This window comes from Hyposmocoma kahamanoa, unplaced genomic scaffold (genome assembly GCF_003589595.1).
Source record: "Hyposmocoma kahamanoa isolate Upper Pololo Valley unplaced genomic scaffold, ASM358959v1 100021, whole genome shotgun sequence".
NCBI classification, from domain to species: Eukaryota; Metazoa; Arthropoda; class Insecta; order Lepidoptera; family Cosmopterigidae; genus Hyposmocoma; species Hyposmocoma kahamanoa.
In genome coordinates this window covers 15,833,018-15,849,354 of record NW_020653200.1, presented here as the reverse complement: position 1 = coordinate 15,849,354, position 16,337 = coordinate 15,833,018, and the positions used below count along the sequence as shown (strand labels likewise).

Sequence of the window (16,337 nt, the reverse complement as noted above, 5' to 3'; positions counted from 1 at the left end):
GTATTCGATTTGTTTCACTTCAAATTGACCAGAGTAACTAGAACTTTGCTATAATGGACGAAAATTGAAAATATACATATTTCATATTTAATTACTGATGAAATGTTCCGTTTGTTTTGTAATTAGAAGTTTTGTTGTTTTTCCCACACCATCGAATGGAACAGCCTCCCCCATAGTTAGAGATATTATCTTTATTACAATAATTATGCAATTAATTACCTTATTTCGAAGAAGTTGGTTATGTACGCCAATATTCCTCCAATGGGGAATATGAATGCGAAGAAGTTGACCAGTGCGATTTGCACCACTGCGAAATTGAAACATACAAATCATAAACTATTCCACCAAGTTCAACTACAAGTTCAATCAGGGTTCAATGTTTCTTTTTCGAGCACAGCAAGCCTTGAATTGATATGGTAAAGATGGCATAATATAACTCCAGAATATACAAAAATGACAACATACTAAGGTAATTATATTTATTCATGATAAACACTTCAGATATTTTGCCCAGGTCGAACTCCTTCTCCCAGCATGGGACGTGCTGGTTGTGCCACAGGTTGTGCGCCATGTCAGTCGAGTGTGTTCTGTACATATGAAGAACAGACGTTAAAAGTGCCCGCGCATGCCGCTGTTCATGGATACTGTAGTGTGCTAGAAGTTCAATATAAAAATAACAGGTATGTATTATTCCATGAAAACTTGTAAATACTTTTCTCCACTCCAAACTTGTGTGTGTGGGCCCCAAAGTCAATCCTAGGCCTCCAGATGCTACAGAAGAAAATCTTTTTAAATTCATATTTATATGCTATAACCAATAGGGATACAACAGTATAGTAGAAATATTAGAAATATTACAAATATTACAAATATTACAAATATTTCTCGAAGAAAAATATTTGTAACTGATAATAAACAAAAGGACATACAGTATGTCCTTTTGTTTATTATACAGTATGTCCTAACAAAAAAGGACATACAGTAAAAGGACATACAGTATGTTCTTTTGTTTATTATCAGTTATCAAATATGTCAAATATTTTTCTTCGAGAAATATTTGTAATATTTCTCATAAAAGTAAATAATAAATTAATACAGTAGTAAAACATCATGATATTCAACAAACTTAATATTATGAAGTCACTAAATATTATAGATACAAAAAATGTGACTTTGCCACGGAGAGAACCTCTGGTTCAGAAGCACACCCCATAAATAAATTCTTACTGAAACATGTTATCAAACTCGATGAAGCACTTCTTGCAGAGATGTGTGAAGAAGAACACAAAGAACAATTCATCGATACAGGACAGCATGCCGCAGTTGTTGGTACCCAGCCCCAGCGGCAAGTACCAGCGCTTCTCGTCAGACGGATACGTATACAAAGCCCCCTGAAATCAAACAATATTTATACGTAATGTGCTTTAATTTCTGACTCATATTGTGCTATTTTCATAATAAATAACAATTTCAAAAATTATTTCTAATATTATAATGGTTTGACCTATCGCATTCAAGCAGAGGGTCGTGGGTTCGAATCCGGGCTTGTATCTCTGAGATTTCGGAATTTGTGCGAAATTTAATTTTAAATTTACCATGAGCTTTTCGGTGATAGAAAACTTTTTGTTACGGATTTGTTATTTTCTGTTCAGCGGGAAGCATTTTGCACACTTTTTTTCCAGTACACGGTATTCACGTACCAAATAAATCGGCACAACTATAGTTTGTAATATATGATTTTTTAAATAATTTGACTAAGTAGGTATCAATAGTTAACACATGATTCCATTACGTTTTGCCCTGTCACGCTGCACTGTCCTAGCCTTAAAAAAAGCCGAATACAGCGACTCGTTTTTTTCATGATATACTGCACCTACCTTCAGGAAAGCGATATAAAATATAAAGCTGAAATTGACGAGCACTGAGAAGCTGAACAGCATAATGGTGACCGACATCTCGTACGGTTTCTCGGTACGCTGGTTCCCCATCATACGGTTCAGATGGAACGAGATCTTCGTATACACCTGTGCACACGACAGTATAATCATTACGAGCATGTACTGGCCTAGCACCTTGTAGAATTAACTATTTAAACCACTTCATTGACGATTTGCTAAGCAGTCCAAATTTAGTCCTCTACAACCGGAGCTCCCAAAGACTGCTTAGGTGCAGAAGAATTATACAACTGGGCACAGTCCATAAGTAACAAACACCATATTTAACCTTTTCTAATGCAGTCATGGAGAACCCATTCAGAGCAGCTGACATCGCAAGAATAATATAGCTTCCTCGTATCATTGCCTCCTGGTTTGAATAAAGGAAAGCCAACTGCTTCGTGGTCTTATGGAGGTAAGTCACCAGGATCGGCACTACGACAAGCAACTACAATCAAAAGGAAAATTTTTTATACTTTTTTCCGTAGGTATTACTGCTCTGGAACGTGAATATCTTCATTCCTAAATTTTTTTTTTCAGTTCGAATATAAGATTATGATTGGTAAATAAAGTAGCACAGTAAATCAATCGAGACCTTTTGTTTTGCTTTAAATATAAATAATACGAAGCGATTGTGGACACCAGCCCGTTACACCTTACCAAAGAACAAAAAAATAACGAGAATGGACACTCTCCACCCCTCCCGAACTTTAGATACCGCATCACGCGCCGCACATTGACAGTCACTGACTAAACGGCAACAAGGCGGTGGGCGAGCAGTTTTCGCTCTAAGACTACTTTGATATTTGAATACAATTTTCATTTAATTCAGTACGAATCTTGTGCGTTAATATACTATATAACATCATTGTACGTCACTATGTATAATGGTCGTCAGTTGTGCCGTGTACGGCTGTCTAACATCATCTAAACGGGATAATTTTCTTTCGTTTAAAGATGAAAGGAGGTAAGTAAAGTAAAAACACTTATGACTGAGACTCATCAGTTATTGTTTTCTTAATTTATTTAGTGCAGAGTAATACGTGGTGCGCACTATAAGTTTCCGGAATGAATAAGAAAAAAAAAACTATAAATGGTCAGAAATGAATTTATTGTTTCTCAAAATATTCTCCGTTAGCGTTAATGCACTTTTTTATACGAATGAACCAATTTTGAAAACATTTATGCCACTCCTCCGTGACAATCTCTGAAACATGTTTTTCATACTCTTCGACAGCCTCTTCAGGTGATAAAAATCGTTGACCGCGTATATGGTTTTTAAATTTTGGAAATAAATAAAAGTCACAATGTGCCAGGTCGGGACTGTATGTGGAATGGCTCATAAGATCAGCGTTGTTCACCTTCAAAAATTCATTTGTCTGCCTGGCCGTGCGAGACCTGGCATTATCGTGGTGCAAGATGATACGGCGTTTACTGGTACTTTTACGGAGTCAATACCTTCCGGCAAACAAATGATCGTGTACCAATTACTATTCACGGTATAACGATTCTCCAAAGCAACAGTAGCCACTTTGCACGCGCGCCACTTTGGTTGGTTTCGGCTCAACTCGATAGATCCATAAGCTCGATTGCTGCTTTGTTTTGGGATCGTGACTATAAATCCATGTTTTGGTCATCTGTTACTATGTCCCACACCAAATTTGACGCCCCTTCGTTGAATCTGGTAAGCATAACATTGCACCAAGTGACGCGATCTGTATTTTGAGCCTCAGTCAAATTGTGTGGGATCCACCGAGAGTACAGCTTTTTCACACCCAAATGATTGTGTAGTATTGATTGTATTCGACTCATGCCTATGCCTAAAGATGCCCGAATCTCATGTTATGTCACATGCCTGTCTGTATTGATCAAGAGGCGCACAGCATCGATGTTTTTGTTGTTCACAGCAGTGGACGGGCGACCTTCACGAAATTCGTCACTGAGATTCACACGACCGCGTTTGAATTCTGCAAACCAGCCATAAATAATCGTGTTGCATGCTGCTTCCTCACCAAAAGCCGTTTGAAGCCGAGCGAAGCTCCGCTGAGCTGTTAAATTACACTTTAAGTCGTAAAAAATCATACCACGAAAATTTATCATACGAGTTAAATCTATAGTGATGTAGACAACCTATTTCTAAAATGACGTCACAATGTAAAAACTAGTGACAGTCGGATGAAAGATAAATAAAAGTTTCCATAGTCTAAGTACGGGTACCATGATACGGTTGTCAAAGAGAAGTACATCAAATGTCAAAACCTTAGGCTATGGAAACTAAAGGACATGTTATGTTGACATATATACATTGACTTACAATTGTATGGACGTCGGGTCCGCGCTAAAAAGTGTCCGCACTTGTAAGGCGCTAAAATCGTATACAGAGCGCCACACTCCTCTTTAGTCTTCATTTGTTCTACTGACAGCGCGATACTGCGATGACATTACAATTTAAATTTCGAATAGGTTGACTTGGGACATTTTTTTCGTGGTTTTTGTATTAGACCCGTCGTCCATTTATTTGTAAGTCAATGCATATATAAGTCAGACTTTATATGTATATGATGCATTTCGACGTTGAGAACATAAAGATCTTATTGTCTTTGTTTAACTATTGCGTGCCGTCTTAAGCCAAAAGAGATAGCATTACATTGATCTGTGTCAAACACGGGAATCGAAAATACGTAACATCATCTTAAATGCCAACCGTGTCCATATCGCAGTACATGAGGTACATGATACAGTTGTTAAAGAGAAGTACATCAAATGTCATAACTTTGAATGTAACTAGATTATATGTGACATTCCCGGATATTGAAATATAACCTAAAATATTCCCAAATGGAATATTGGACTTTTGGACCTCCCCTCGTACTTACATACGTGACCTAATCTCATACGAGTCAATATGCTTGTTGCCACGCTGTTCAGTTTTAGTTTAGAGAACCACGGTTTCACTGGCATTGATGGTTGCTATGAAATCTACCTTTGAACCGAGAGCTCTCGATATAGTATATACTCTCTATAGTATATATAGTCCAATTATTTCTAAGAAATATCTTGAGAAGTGTGACTAGATCATAATTATAATTCTTGTAATGAGTCATGTCCTCGCAGATGATAACATCATTGGCGAACTTGTCAGTCAGTCAAGACACACTACTGAAAAATCCTTCAATGCAAATTTTAATAGTAACTTTCTTGTATTAATAATTACCGAAGAAATAAGTATTAATTTAAACGGATATCTTACAAGTGCCTGAAGGAAACTCTTAGAGTCCAAAATATTACGGTCTTTTTTAATTTAGCCAATAGAATATACTCAACGGATTTGTATAAGCCGAAACATTCCCCAGTGAAAACAGAACTCTCAGGAGGAAGATTTATTTTCTGTATAATATTATATTGGGAATGATAAACTCGCAATTCCAACATTGCTATTGTTATTGTGTTTAATGTGATGCCAAGTTTGGAATTTTGAGTCTGTAACAAAAGTTAAAAAAATGTGTAGTTTCGACTTTTTCCTTGTTAACTCCTAAAGACAAACGAACGTCAGGGGTTAATATTAAAGCATCATAAATAGCACAGAAAAGATTCACTGTTGTGTGAATACATAAATACTTAAGGAAACTGATAACTAAACATGGAACGGATTTATGAGACCAATAAGAAGAGAAAGATTCCGCAGATAAACGCTCTATTCTAGATAAAAAAGGGTGCTTAGTTAGCTGCAAGCATCGGAAAACATACTTATCCGACAGAAACGGTCTTCTTAAGTACAACAGTAAACACATTGTACCTGCATAGCATTTCTGGGGCTTGTTTTCATTGCGCCGAGAATGAGAATTAGTTTAGTTAAGAATTAGGGCTTTATATTGAATATTGTCTAGTTTTCTCAAAGCAGACATATTACAGGAATCGAGAAATAAAGTTGCATAGTCAAAAAGGCTTCTAATTAAGGCATTGTACACCAGTTTTAAGGAAAAAGAATGTGCTCCCCACCACACTCCTATCAAACATCTTATGAATTTTTTTTTCACTTTTGGCAGCTATATATATATATATATATATATATATATATATATATATATATATTATATATATATATATATTCACAATGGGGGATACCAGTAAGACGGTATAGATTTGTTTATGGCGTAAAAAAGGAGATAGTGTAATATAGAACTTCAACATTGTTAGGAAGCGACGCTTCCAAGTCATAAGTGTACAGTAGGAGGGCTGAGAACAGATCCTTGTGGCAAACCTCTCCATACCACACGGGATAACTTGATGCAATCATGTAACTGTAAATTAATGATTCTTTCAGAAAGTAAATAGATAATGAACCTAGAAAGAATAGATGGGTCTTCTAACATTTGTAGTTTTCTTTGGAGAATTGAAATTATAACGTTGTCATAGGCTGCATTGATATCTAGAATAGCGGATATAACTGATTCGTTTAATGTAAAAGCGAAATGAATATCTGTAATAAATACACTAAAGTTATCGTATATACTTTTCCCCTTTCTGAAACCAAATTGACTTCTTGAGAGCAAGTTATCGGTTTCTATAAACTATTGTAATCGGTTTTTTACTAAATGTTCAGCAAGTTTTGCTAACACACATGGCATAGCTATGGAGCGATAGGAAGCGACTTCAGTAGATGACTTTCCAGTTTTCAAAACAGGGATTACACGTTGTCACTTCTAAGAAGAGGGTATCATACCAAAGATCGTTACGGAGTTTACAATATGGGGAAAATAAGCCAAAGTCTCCTCACTACTGTTAACTAAAAATGAATAAGGAATTCCATCATCACCAGGACAGGAATCCTCTGTATAAGAAAGTATACCTTTTAATTCGTAATCGAAAAGAGTGAATTTAAACCAGATCCATTCTTAACGAAAGGGGTAGTATGAAAGCATTGAAATGATTCTGGTACTGAAGAAGGAGCCAGTTTGTCCATGAATTGGTTGGCTAATTCGGGTGGCATCTGTTATCTCGAGGAACTGTTCAAAGCGCTTCTATATCTTTTTATATTTTGACAGACAATCGAAATGTTAACGTCTGGACAAATAGACGCACAGAATCGTCTATATCCCTTAAATTTCTTATTTCTCTGGGGAAACTCCAGCGTAGTACGTGAAACCTGTCCATAGTTTTCAAAATTTTGAGAGGTCATAAAATTAGAACAGGTAAACTAAGAACAGAAATTACTATAGGGAAATGGTCATCACCACAAGCAATTGAGTGAACACTCCAAGAGAGCATAGATGCCAAATCAGGTGTACACACAGATAAATCCGGGACACTTAAGCCTTCATATGTACCAGTGTGCCGAGTTGGAGAGCCAGTATTTAGTATGCAGAGGTGTTGTGAGTCCAATATTTCTAACATTTCTTCCCCATAAAAATTGTTTGTTAACTGCTGAAATCTCCCAACACTAAAATCGGCTTCGGTAACTGAGAAAACATATTAAGGACTTCTTTATATAAATAAGATGAAGGATGAGGGACATATATAGATACAATATATATATTTTTAATAAGAACAGTGATAGCATCTATACCATCACTCATAGGAGAGAAAGTGATTGTGAATTGACTCCGTGGCCGAACGGTTACTATGCCGGACTGCCACGCGAAGGTCCCAGGCTCGATTCCCGGGCCGGGACAAATATTTGTATGGCCTACATTTATTTCTCTCGTGAGTTTGGATGTAATTTGTGGTTGTCTACATGTGTGTCCATGGCACCCGCGACACAGGGTTTTCCTAGTGCGGGGCTATGTGAGTGTGTACGTTACTATATTATATTATATATTATATTACTATATAGTGATTTTTGGGGATTTTGAACAATTGGCATTGGTAACGCCGATTGTATCGAATGATGTGACTTAATATCCAAGGTTTACCACCTCCACCAGATCTTTTAATATTCTTTACTTTATCCATTTTGCATGAACTCTTACAACGTCCAATAGAGTAAAAACCCCCTAATAGTAGTATTTTTTTAAATAAAATCTACTGAAGACGCGCTATAACGTGTTTGCCAATAAGTACAAACACTACAGAATGTCTATAAATTAAATATATCTTAGAATAAACTTAAGAACACAAGTTTTTAGAGTATTAATAGGCTTTACTGGAGGTGTATAGAACAACTTTACTAAAAATAATCAGTTGTTCTACAGATGAACTTAAAATAAGGACTGTAAGAGTAAATGTTAGGAGACATTACACTTAATTAAGATGTTTGGTATTAAGGTATTAAAATTTTGACTTGAGTGAAATAAGTCTATAAGAACAATTTCTTTTTTCTAAAACCATTTATAGAGAACTATTATCTAAATCTATACCCTGTTTATAGGTATAACAGTTTTAAGGCTTATAAAGTGACAGTTACAGAGGTGGCGAGATGGGTGACAAAAGTTACTTTGGACCGCTTTGGCCAGAGACCAAAATGATTTGCTACCTGCTGGATAAGAGGCAAGCTTGGCCCTATGCGGCGTACGTGGTCGAACTTGGCCCTACGTAACACGCTTTTGCATTTCTAAAACGGTAAAATATTCATAATTTTGCCACACCCAAATAGTACCGACACATTTTCCAAAATTTCATCATCAGTCCAGTCTACGGGGACACCTGTCACTACTCCCATCCGGGTCACATTGAATTGTATAAAAGCATTAAGATTCTGTTGAGCAAGATTAGGGTGATCAACAAAATTATTTGCTTCTTTGAGGTTTGAAAAAGAAATCTCAGTCATCAAAACAAGGAAAGATAGTAATATATGAAGAGACTGTATGGTGGAACCTTTGCATCAAATAAATGCGTGAAAAAATAATTGTGACAACAAGTGTCAACAAGTATTTTTGACGTAGCTTTATTTTCGTTCTAATACTGGTATTATTTTTTTAACAGAGGTACGAAATAGTACAATTTAGGTACATTTATTTGATACTAAATTTGTCAGGATTTGTTAAGATATACCCGCCATTCTGACCCTCACAAAGAAATACACTTTGGCCGCGCCACATACTTTGAAGGTTTAGAATATTAAACAGACCAACAGTTTAATGAGAGAAATAAATATATAAACGGGAAGTAGATTAATGGTACTTATTTTAAAATATATCTACACATACTTAAAATTAACAATCACCAACTAGACTAGCTTCAGAGCATACCCCCAGCCGGACCGCAACCTACATCTAAACTTCTAATGTCATTTATTAGAACTACACTTTCTTTATAAAAAGTAGCCTTTAGATTTTAGGTACTTTTTTTGGGAATATTGCTTTCTTGAAACCGTGAAGAGTATCACGGTTTTCTAAACCCAAGGTGACGCGGCGGGAGAGTACTGCGTTGCGGCCGGGCCACCTAAGTAGTTAAATATTTAATAATCTATCGAGGTACTATTAATTATGTTGTATGTCTAGGAGAGTAGACTTTAATTACCCTAAATATTTGGTACTACTGTGTTCGAGTACTTATAAGTGGTCCGGCCAAAGAGGATCACTTTGAAAATACAAAATTCAGAACAGAGAAAATTCAAAACAAATAAGGTAAATGTCCCAGTGGTTGACGTTTTAGACGAAAAATCAAGTGTTTTACCAAAAAAGTACTTTATTAAAACAGACAGCTATATCGAAAAAAATTGAGTGAATTCACGATATGCTATTACTAACTAGTATATTTAACACGGTTTTGTAGTTACATCAATAGGTACCCACTTGTTTTATTTTCTTTGTGGCGCACATTGCAACGCAAAACGCTATCGCTTATGCCAGTGAGGCCACACCAACATCGTACGATCTATGACGTCGTCGCTACATATCGTATGACCAGTGACGTCGGCGCCGCGCCTGCCCATGGCTCCGTTACCGACGCATGGCAGCGACTCCCGCGGCGGTCGCCCCGCGTCATGCACGTCATCGCTTCAAAACCCAGTACTGCGCGCCGAGCACCGGGCACTCTGCTTGCTTCTCGCTTTGGAGACAGACGCGCTTACAAATTTTTATATTGCTTTGTATTTTTACGTTGTTCTCGTAATTTTTAATTTCTTTAAGTTCCTTTTCATTCTTTTCAATAATAATATTCATTAGCTTCCGCGTATCTTTCTTCCTTGCTTTCGCTTTCTTGCCATAGTTTCAAGTGTATGTAATTCGGGTTCGAGTCCCGAATTGACAGATAGGAGTAACGAACTCACTCCTACATCTTTAAAAAAATGAAGATTTGTCATACATTGGGACAGTGTCAAAGTTGGTACATTTACCACCAAATACCTTACTTACAAAGTAGTACTTGGAAATAGAGTATTGGAAAAACTAACATTTTGTAATCTCTACGTGAAAAGGTTTCGCTAAAATCGATATTTACAGTACTGTCTGTATTATTAACTTCTAATTTAACCAGTAGAGATATCAAAATTATGCTATTTGTTATTAAAGTTCAAGCCTATCGTATCGATACTCACCTGCAAAAACAGCATGAACGATATTATCGTTGATTTTCCCCGTATTTCAGTATCTTGTCGTGATGTTTCATTATATTAAATTCTGGTCTGTAAAATCATTTCTAAATGTAGATGCATATCTTGACCCACTTATTTGCCATAGTTTAATATGCCTTAAAGGTACAGTATAGTCCACCAGCTACTAATAAATATGAGAAACTCAAATCGGAATTAATGAAACGCCTCTCAGCTTCACAGGAAAAGCATATACAAAAGCTACTGACTCATGAGGAGCTAGGTGATAGGAAACCGTCACAGTTCCTGCGGCATCTACGGGATTTGGCCGGATCTTCTGGTGCATCGGAGTTCGTCAAAACATTGTGGACAAATCCTTTGCCACATCATATACAAACAGTTATCGCAGTTCAAACTAATTTGCCTTTAGATCAACTTGCAGAGATAGCTGACAGTGTATACGAAATCGGCTCAATGATACCTCAGGTAGCCAGTACTTCCGCCCTCTATTCCAACCACGCCTGCTGCAACGACGCCGTCTTACAGAGAAGCATTGACGGAATTGACTAGGCAAGTAGCTTTACTTACTACATAAATGAACTCCAGACGTCGTCAAATTCCTTCGGCTACCATATGTCTGCGGCAGGTACTAGTACCTTGAGTCTAGACCCTTGAGTACCAAAGTACAGGTAATTCAAGAGTACAACGCGCAGAAGTCAGTTAAAGAACTACGACGTTTCTTGGGTATGCTTAATTTTTACAGGCGATTTATTCCCAACGCAGCCCAGCTACAAGCCCCTTTGAATGCCGTATTAGCGGGTCCAAAAATAAAAGGCTCACACCCTGTGAATTTGACTATGCAGCTACTACAAGCATTTGAAGACTTTAAGGATTCATTATCCCAGACTACACTACTAGCTCATCCTGATCCGTGCGCAAAGCTAGCGATAGTTACAGATGCATCTGATACTGCGCTTGGTGCTGTGCTACAGCAGCGTAGAGTAGCTTTTTCTCCCATAAGCTTAGTCCTACCCAAAGGAAGTACAGCCCATACGATAATAGTAATAGCTGTTAGCGAACTGCGAGGCGATTAAATATTTTAGGCATATGGTTGAAACTAAAACTTTTCTTGTCTACACGGATCATAAACCTCTTAGTTACGCTTTTCACACCAATAAAGAGAAATTTACGCCGAGACAGTTCAGGTACCTTGATTACATTGCTCAATTTACAACAGACTTGAAGCACTTACCAGGCAGAGAGAACGTCGGTGCCGACGCCCTGTCGCGCGTCGAGGAGATGGCTGCAGCAACTAATTACTTAGATCTTGCACGCACCCAGGAAAGTGATCCAGAACTGCATAATCTGCTACTCTACGGCCCACCCTGCAACTTAAAAAGGTTAGTACTGCAGATAGCAACTTACCTGTATACTGCGACGTTTCCGTACAGCCACCACGTCCGTATGTTCTGCTACAGTGCGACTGGTTAGACAAAGATTTGTTTGGCCGGGAATCCGTAAAGATTGTAAAGAGCGGTCTAGGCAATGCCTACCATGCCAGAAGAGTAAAATTACTCGCCATACTATGTCCCCCCTCTCTACCTTCCCTACTCCTTCCGCAAGGTTCACTCACATACACCTCGACATCGTAGGGCGCTTAATTCCATCTTCTGATTTCAGATGCTGCCTGACAATCATTGATAGATATACTCGATGGCCTGAGGCGTATCCCCTCAAAGATATCACAGCGGAGACCTCCGCTGCTGCCCCGGTTGTCTGGCTGGATCGCCAGGTTCGGCTGTCTGGCACGGGTGACTACAGACCGTGGACGCCAGTTCGAGAGCAACCTGTTCAGCGCCCTCACCAAACCAATTGGTGCAACCCACTTCCGCACTACTGCTTACCACCCAGCTGCAAACGGTATCGTCGAGCATCTGCATCGGCAGCTCAAGGCTGCCATTATGTATTACACAACTACTTCGTGGACAGAAGCCCTTCCCTTAGTTCTCCTAAGTATGCGGAGCTCATGGAAAGAAGACATAGATTCTACGCCTGCTGAAGTTGTATATGGCGAGACAATTCTATTACCAGGACAATTCCTGTCTTCTAATGACGACTACACGACTTCAGACATCACCGAGTATACAACACGCCTGCGCTCATAATGTCTCAAATTACGCCAAAGCCAAATTCAGGGCACACAACATCACCATTTTATGTGTCACGAGACCTTTCCACCTGCTCACATGTGTTCCTGCGCCAAGACCACGTACGTCGTCCTCTAGAACTACCTTACGAGACGGTCCATTCAAAGTTATTGCAAGGCACACCCAAGTATTTCACCATAAGCGTACGAGTGCAGCCGAACAAAGTGTCTATAGACAGATTGAAACCAGCATACATAATGAAAGAAAGTTCACAAGAGAAGACATACAAACCACAAGAGAGGACACGAGAGACACTAAAAGAGAAGACAGACGAGAAGACAACCCGCAGCGGTCGAAGAGTGAAGTTCTCCGATTTTTATCTACCGTAGTTACGGTCTGGCCAGGGGGAATATGTGGCGCACATTGTAAGGCAAAACGCTACCGCTTATGCAAGTGAGGCCACAGCAACATCGTATGATCTATGACGTCGGCGCCGCGCCTGCACATCGTACGATCATTGACGTCGGCGCCGCATCTGCGCATCGCTCCGTTGCCGTCGCATGGCAGCGACTCCCGCGGCGGTCGCCCCGCGTCATGCACGTCATCGCTTCAAAACGCAGCACTGCGCGCCAAGCACCGAGCACTCTGCTTGCTTCTCGCTTTGGAGACAGACGCGCTTACTAATTCTTATATTGCTTTGTATTTTTACGCTGTTCTCGTATTTTTTTATTTCTTTAAGTAAAGTCCTTTTCACTCTTTTCAATAATATTATTCATTAGCTTCCGCGTATCTTTCTTCCTTGCTTTCGCTTTCTTGCCATAGTTTCAGGTGTACGTAAGTCAGTGTGAAAAATTGGTACATTTACTACCATTTACCTTACTTACAAAGCAGTACTAGGAAATAGTCTTGCAAAAACTTAACATTTTGTAATGTTTACGTGAAAAGGTTTCGCTAAAATCGATATTTACATTACTATCTGTATTATTAACTTCTAATTTAACTAGCAGAGATATTAAAATTATAAGTACTCTTTGTTATTAAACTTCAAGCTCATCGTATCGATACTCACCTGCAAAAGCAGCATGAACGATATTACCATTGCTTTTGCCCCGTATTTCATTATCTTCTCGTAATGTTTCATTACATTAAATTCTGGCCTGTAAAATCATTTCTAAATGTAGACGCATATCTTGACCTACTTATTTCGTTTTGATAGTTATTGTTTTTGCATTCCAAGACAGTAGATAGCAGCTTGTAATAATAGCTTTCGTCTTACCACGCATCCTTGCAAATCCAATTATTGTGTCTTACCATACACACTATCGTTTTCAAGACCTGATTCGACATTGTCATCATTCCTACAACCACTACGCTGGGATACTTCTCGAATGTTAAGGTGAATCTTCATACCAAATCCGGCTCACTGACATTTGGGTTTGGCGCTCTTTATGCCTTTTTTAACGAACTGTTTACGTTTACTGTTCTGTAAACGTTAACGATCAACTGTTCTGTAAACTGACCTTCGCGTGGTGAGCATGTCATCTTCGCGCACCTCCCACAACCAGTAATAATAATGTTCCTTCTGTCGCCACTTCAAGGCCAGTATCAAACCTGCAAATATAGGCGAATCAAAAGCAGCAATTGACATTTTTAAGAAGATATAGGGTAAAAGCACCAGAGAGAGTAGTCAGCATTTTAATGAGAATTTCAATTTTGAATGTTAGTTATTTGTACAGTGTAGGTCGGATAAAAAAATGTACCACACTGTTCGATCAATCATTTATTATAGTTTTAATATAAATAATGTAACAATTAAAAATCTTCTGTTTTGATATTATACATATATAGGTTTAAAGAAAAAAGGCACTTTTTCCCAGTAGTCTCTCGAAAATCCAATAAACAGCCTCTGTGTACCCTGTACTCAGCCTTATCACTTATTAATAATAATGCGATCCAAATCAATTATATGAATATATGTGAAAATCAATTAAGTAATATTTGTACTTAGTTCTTACTCTACTAGCCTACCTAATCGGCATGCCATTTCTAATGGCTTCCACGCAGATGACGATTTTTCTTGGGGATACGAGAATATCGGTTTTAGTGCCATTTTTTACTAAAACTAATAAAAATACCCTCGTTAATATAGTCAAATAATAAATATAATTACCCATACCTATCTACATAATAAGGAACGGTTGGACACTGATACCGCAAAATCCAGTGGTCAGCCTTATTGAAATACTATTTCCAAATAGGGCTGACTACTGGATTTTTCACAAAAGGGTATAGGGAATGTTAAGTTAAATTTGATTATTCTACATAGAGCGCACTATAAGTATCCTGAACTGACCATTTACATAAGTAATATTTAAAAAGTAATTACAGTCAATTCGGGTAACTTTGAACATTTTTTGCGTTTTTCTAATAATTTCAAATTTAATTATGTTTCTTAACAATTACTTTATTAACTGAATAGTGTTCTTTAAGCCCTTTTTTCATTCTTATAGAAGGAATTTAGTAATTATTCAACAAAACTGTTCTAGATTTGCTCCAAAAGTCACATTCAAAGTTGCCTTGAATTTTGGGTAACTTTGAATAAGATTAGCCTTCGATATGGAAACCGTATATTTTCTAGATATTTTACAGTTTGTGTAAGATTATACAACATATTCATATTTTTTAGATGTGAATCTGTCCAAATATTCCTGACAGTGCGTTCAAAAACGACATTTGACTTGGTATTGCCATAATAAAACGAGACGAACTAATTTAGTTGAAATAAAAAACTTGTTTTTTTTTTAGATTTTTAATTAATGCGAATAAAAATGAAAATTTTCTGTTTAATAATAAATTCTACGCTTATTTAGCTATCAAACGAGATCAAAATGAATCACCCATAACTATTATTTTAGGCAAAGTAAATACGTAACAAAAATCTATTCACTCCACTCCTTGAATAAAATGTCGTCATCAATATAAATACGGCCGCCTTTTCTAGATAGCTGTTGCTCTTTTATAATATTCACAATATCGGCTTTATTAACTTGACATGTCTCAACGTTAGAGGGCCAAGACCAACCTCCTAAAAAGCATTTTTGGAGCACTGAGACAGTAATTTCCAAAGGAGTAACTTTTAGAACTCTCCCTGGAAACAGACTACCCTCTTCTCTAAAAACACAGTACGTATTGTTTCTTATATCTTGATCTATGCCGTTTCCTTTGCCTGTACGCTTCTCTGGAGTCACATCCATTTTGTATTTGTATTTGTAATTGTAAGTCAATGGTCACATCCATCAAAATTCCACTTGAATCATCTACTAAATATTCTTCAATAATTTCTTCTTCAACGATAACTTCGCTCTCTACTTGTAAATCAGCTCCTCCTTCATTTACAACACATTCTTCCATTTCCTGAATTATATCTTCTTATTAATTTGCAATCCTTTTATCGTCAACTGCACTACCTGAAGTTATTATGGGTTCGGAAGGTTGGTGAACTAAAGCCTCAACTGCTACTATTTCTTCAATACCATTTTCTTGCGACTCATTTTCAGAACTTGTATCATTTGTTTTCCTGTTTTTAGTTTCTTCACTTTGCGCATCTTCTTTCTTATCTTCTGCTTCTGTATTATTTGTAGTCTTCTTTTTCTTGTTGTTCTTTGAACCCACAGGTCTTCCTCGTTTTTTCGACTGTGCGACAGTTTCATCTCCCGTTCCTTGTTTACTTTTGTGTGTCTTGTCTCTTTCTTCATAATATTTTTCAACCTCCTCTGCTGATACACT

At 37.6% G+C, this 16,337-nt stretch overlaps 1 protein-coding gene across 1 annotated transcript in view; it reads right to left on the bottom strand.

Annotated features, from left to right (window-relative positions):
• Positions 1-215: 215 nt before the first annotated feature.
• LOC113226275 (anoctamin-4-like) overlaps positions 216-16,337 on the bottom strand; it is an 87,955-nt gene continuing 71,833 nt past the window's right edge. Inside the window, exons 11-17 of the mRNA XM_026458843.1 lie at positions 14,072-14,162; positions 13,621-13,708; positions 2,224-2,382; positions 1,878-2,024; positions 1,228-1,391; positions 466-587; positions 216-307 (exon numbers count right to left, since the gene is read on the bottom strand). Coding sequence (XP_026314628.1) covers positions 216-307; positions 466-587; positions 1,228-1,391; positions 1,878-2,024; positions 2,224-2,382; positions 13,621-13,708; positions 14,072-14,162 — 863 coding nt within the window. The remainder of the gene's footprint in view (positions 308-465; positions 588-1,227; positions 1,392-1,877; positions 2,025-2,223; positions 2,383-13,620; positions 13,709-14,071; positions 14,163-16,337) is intronic.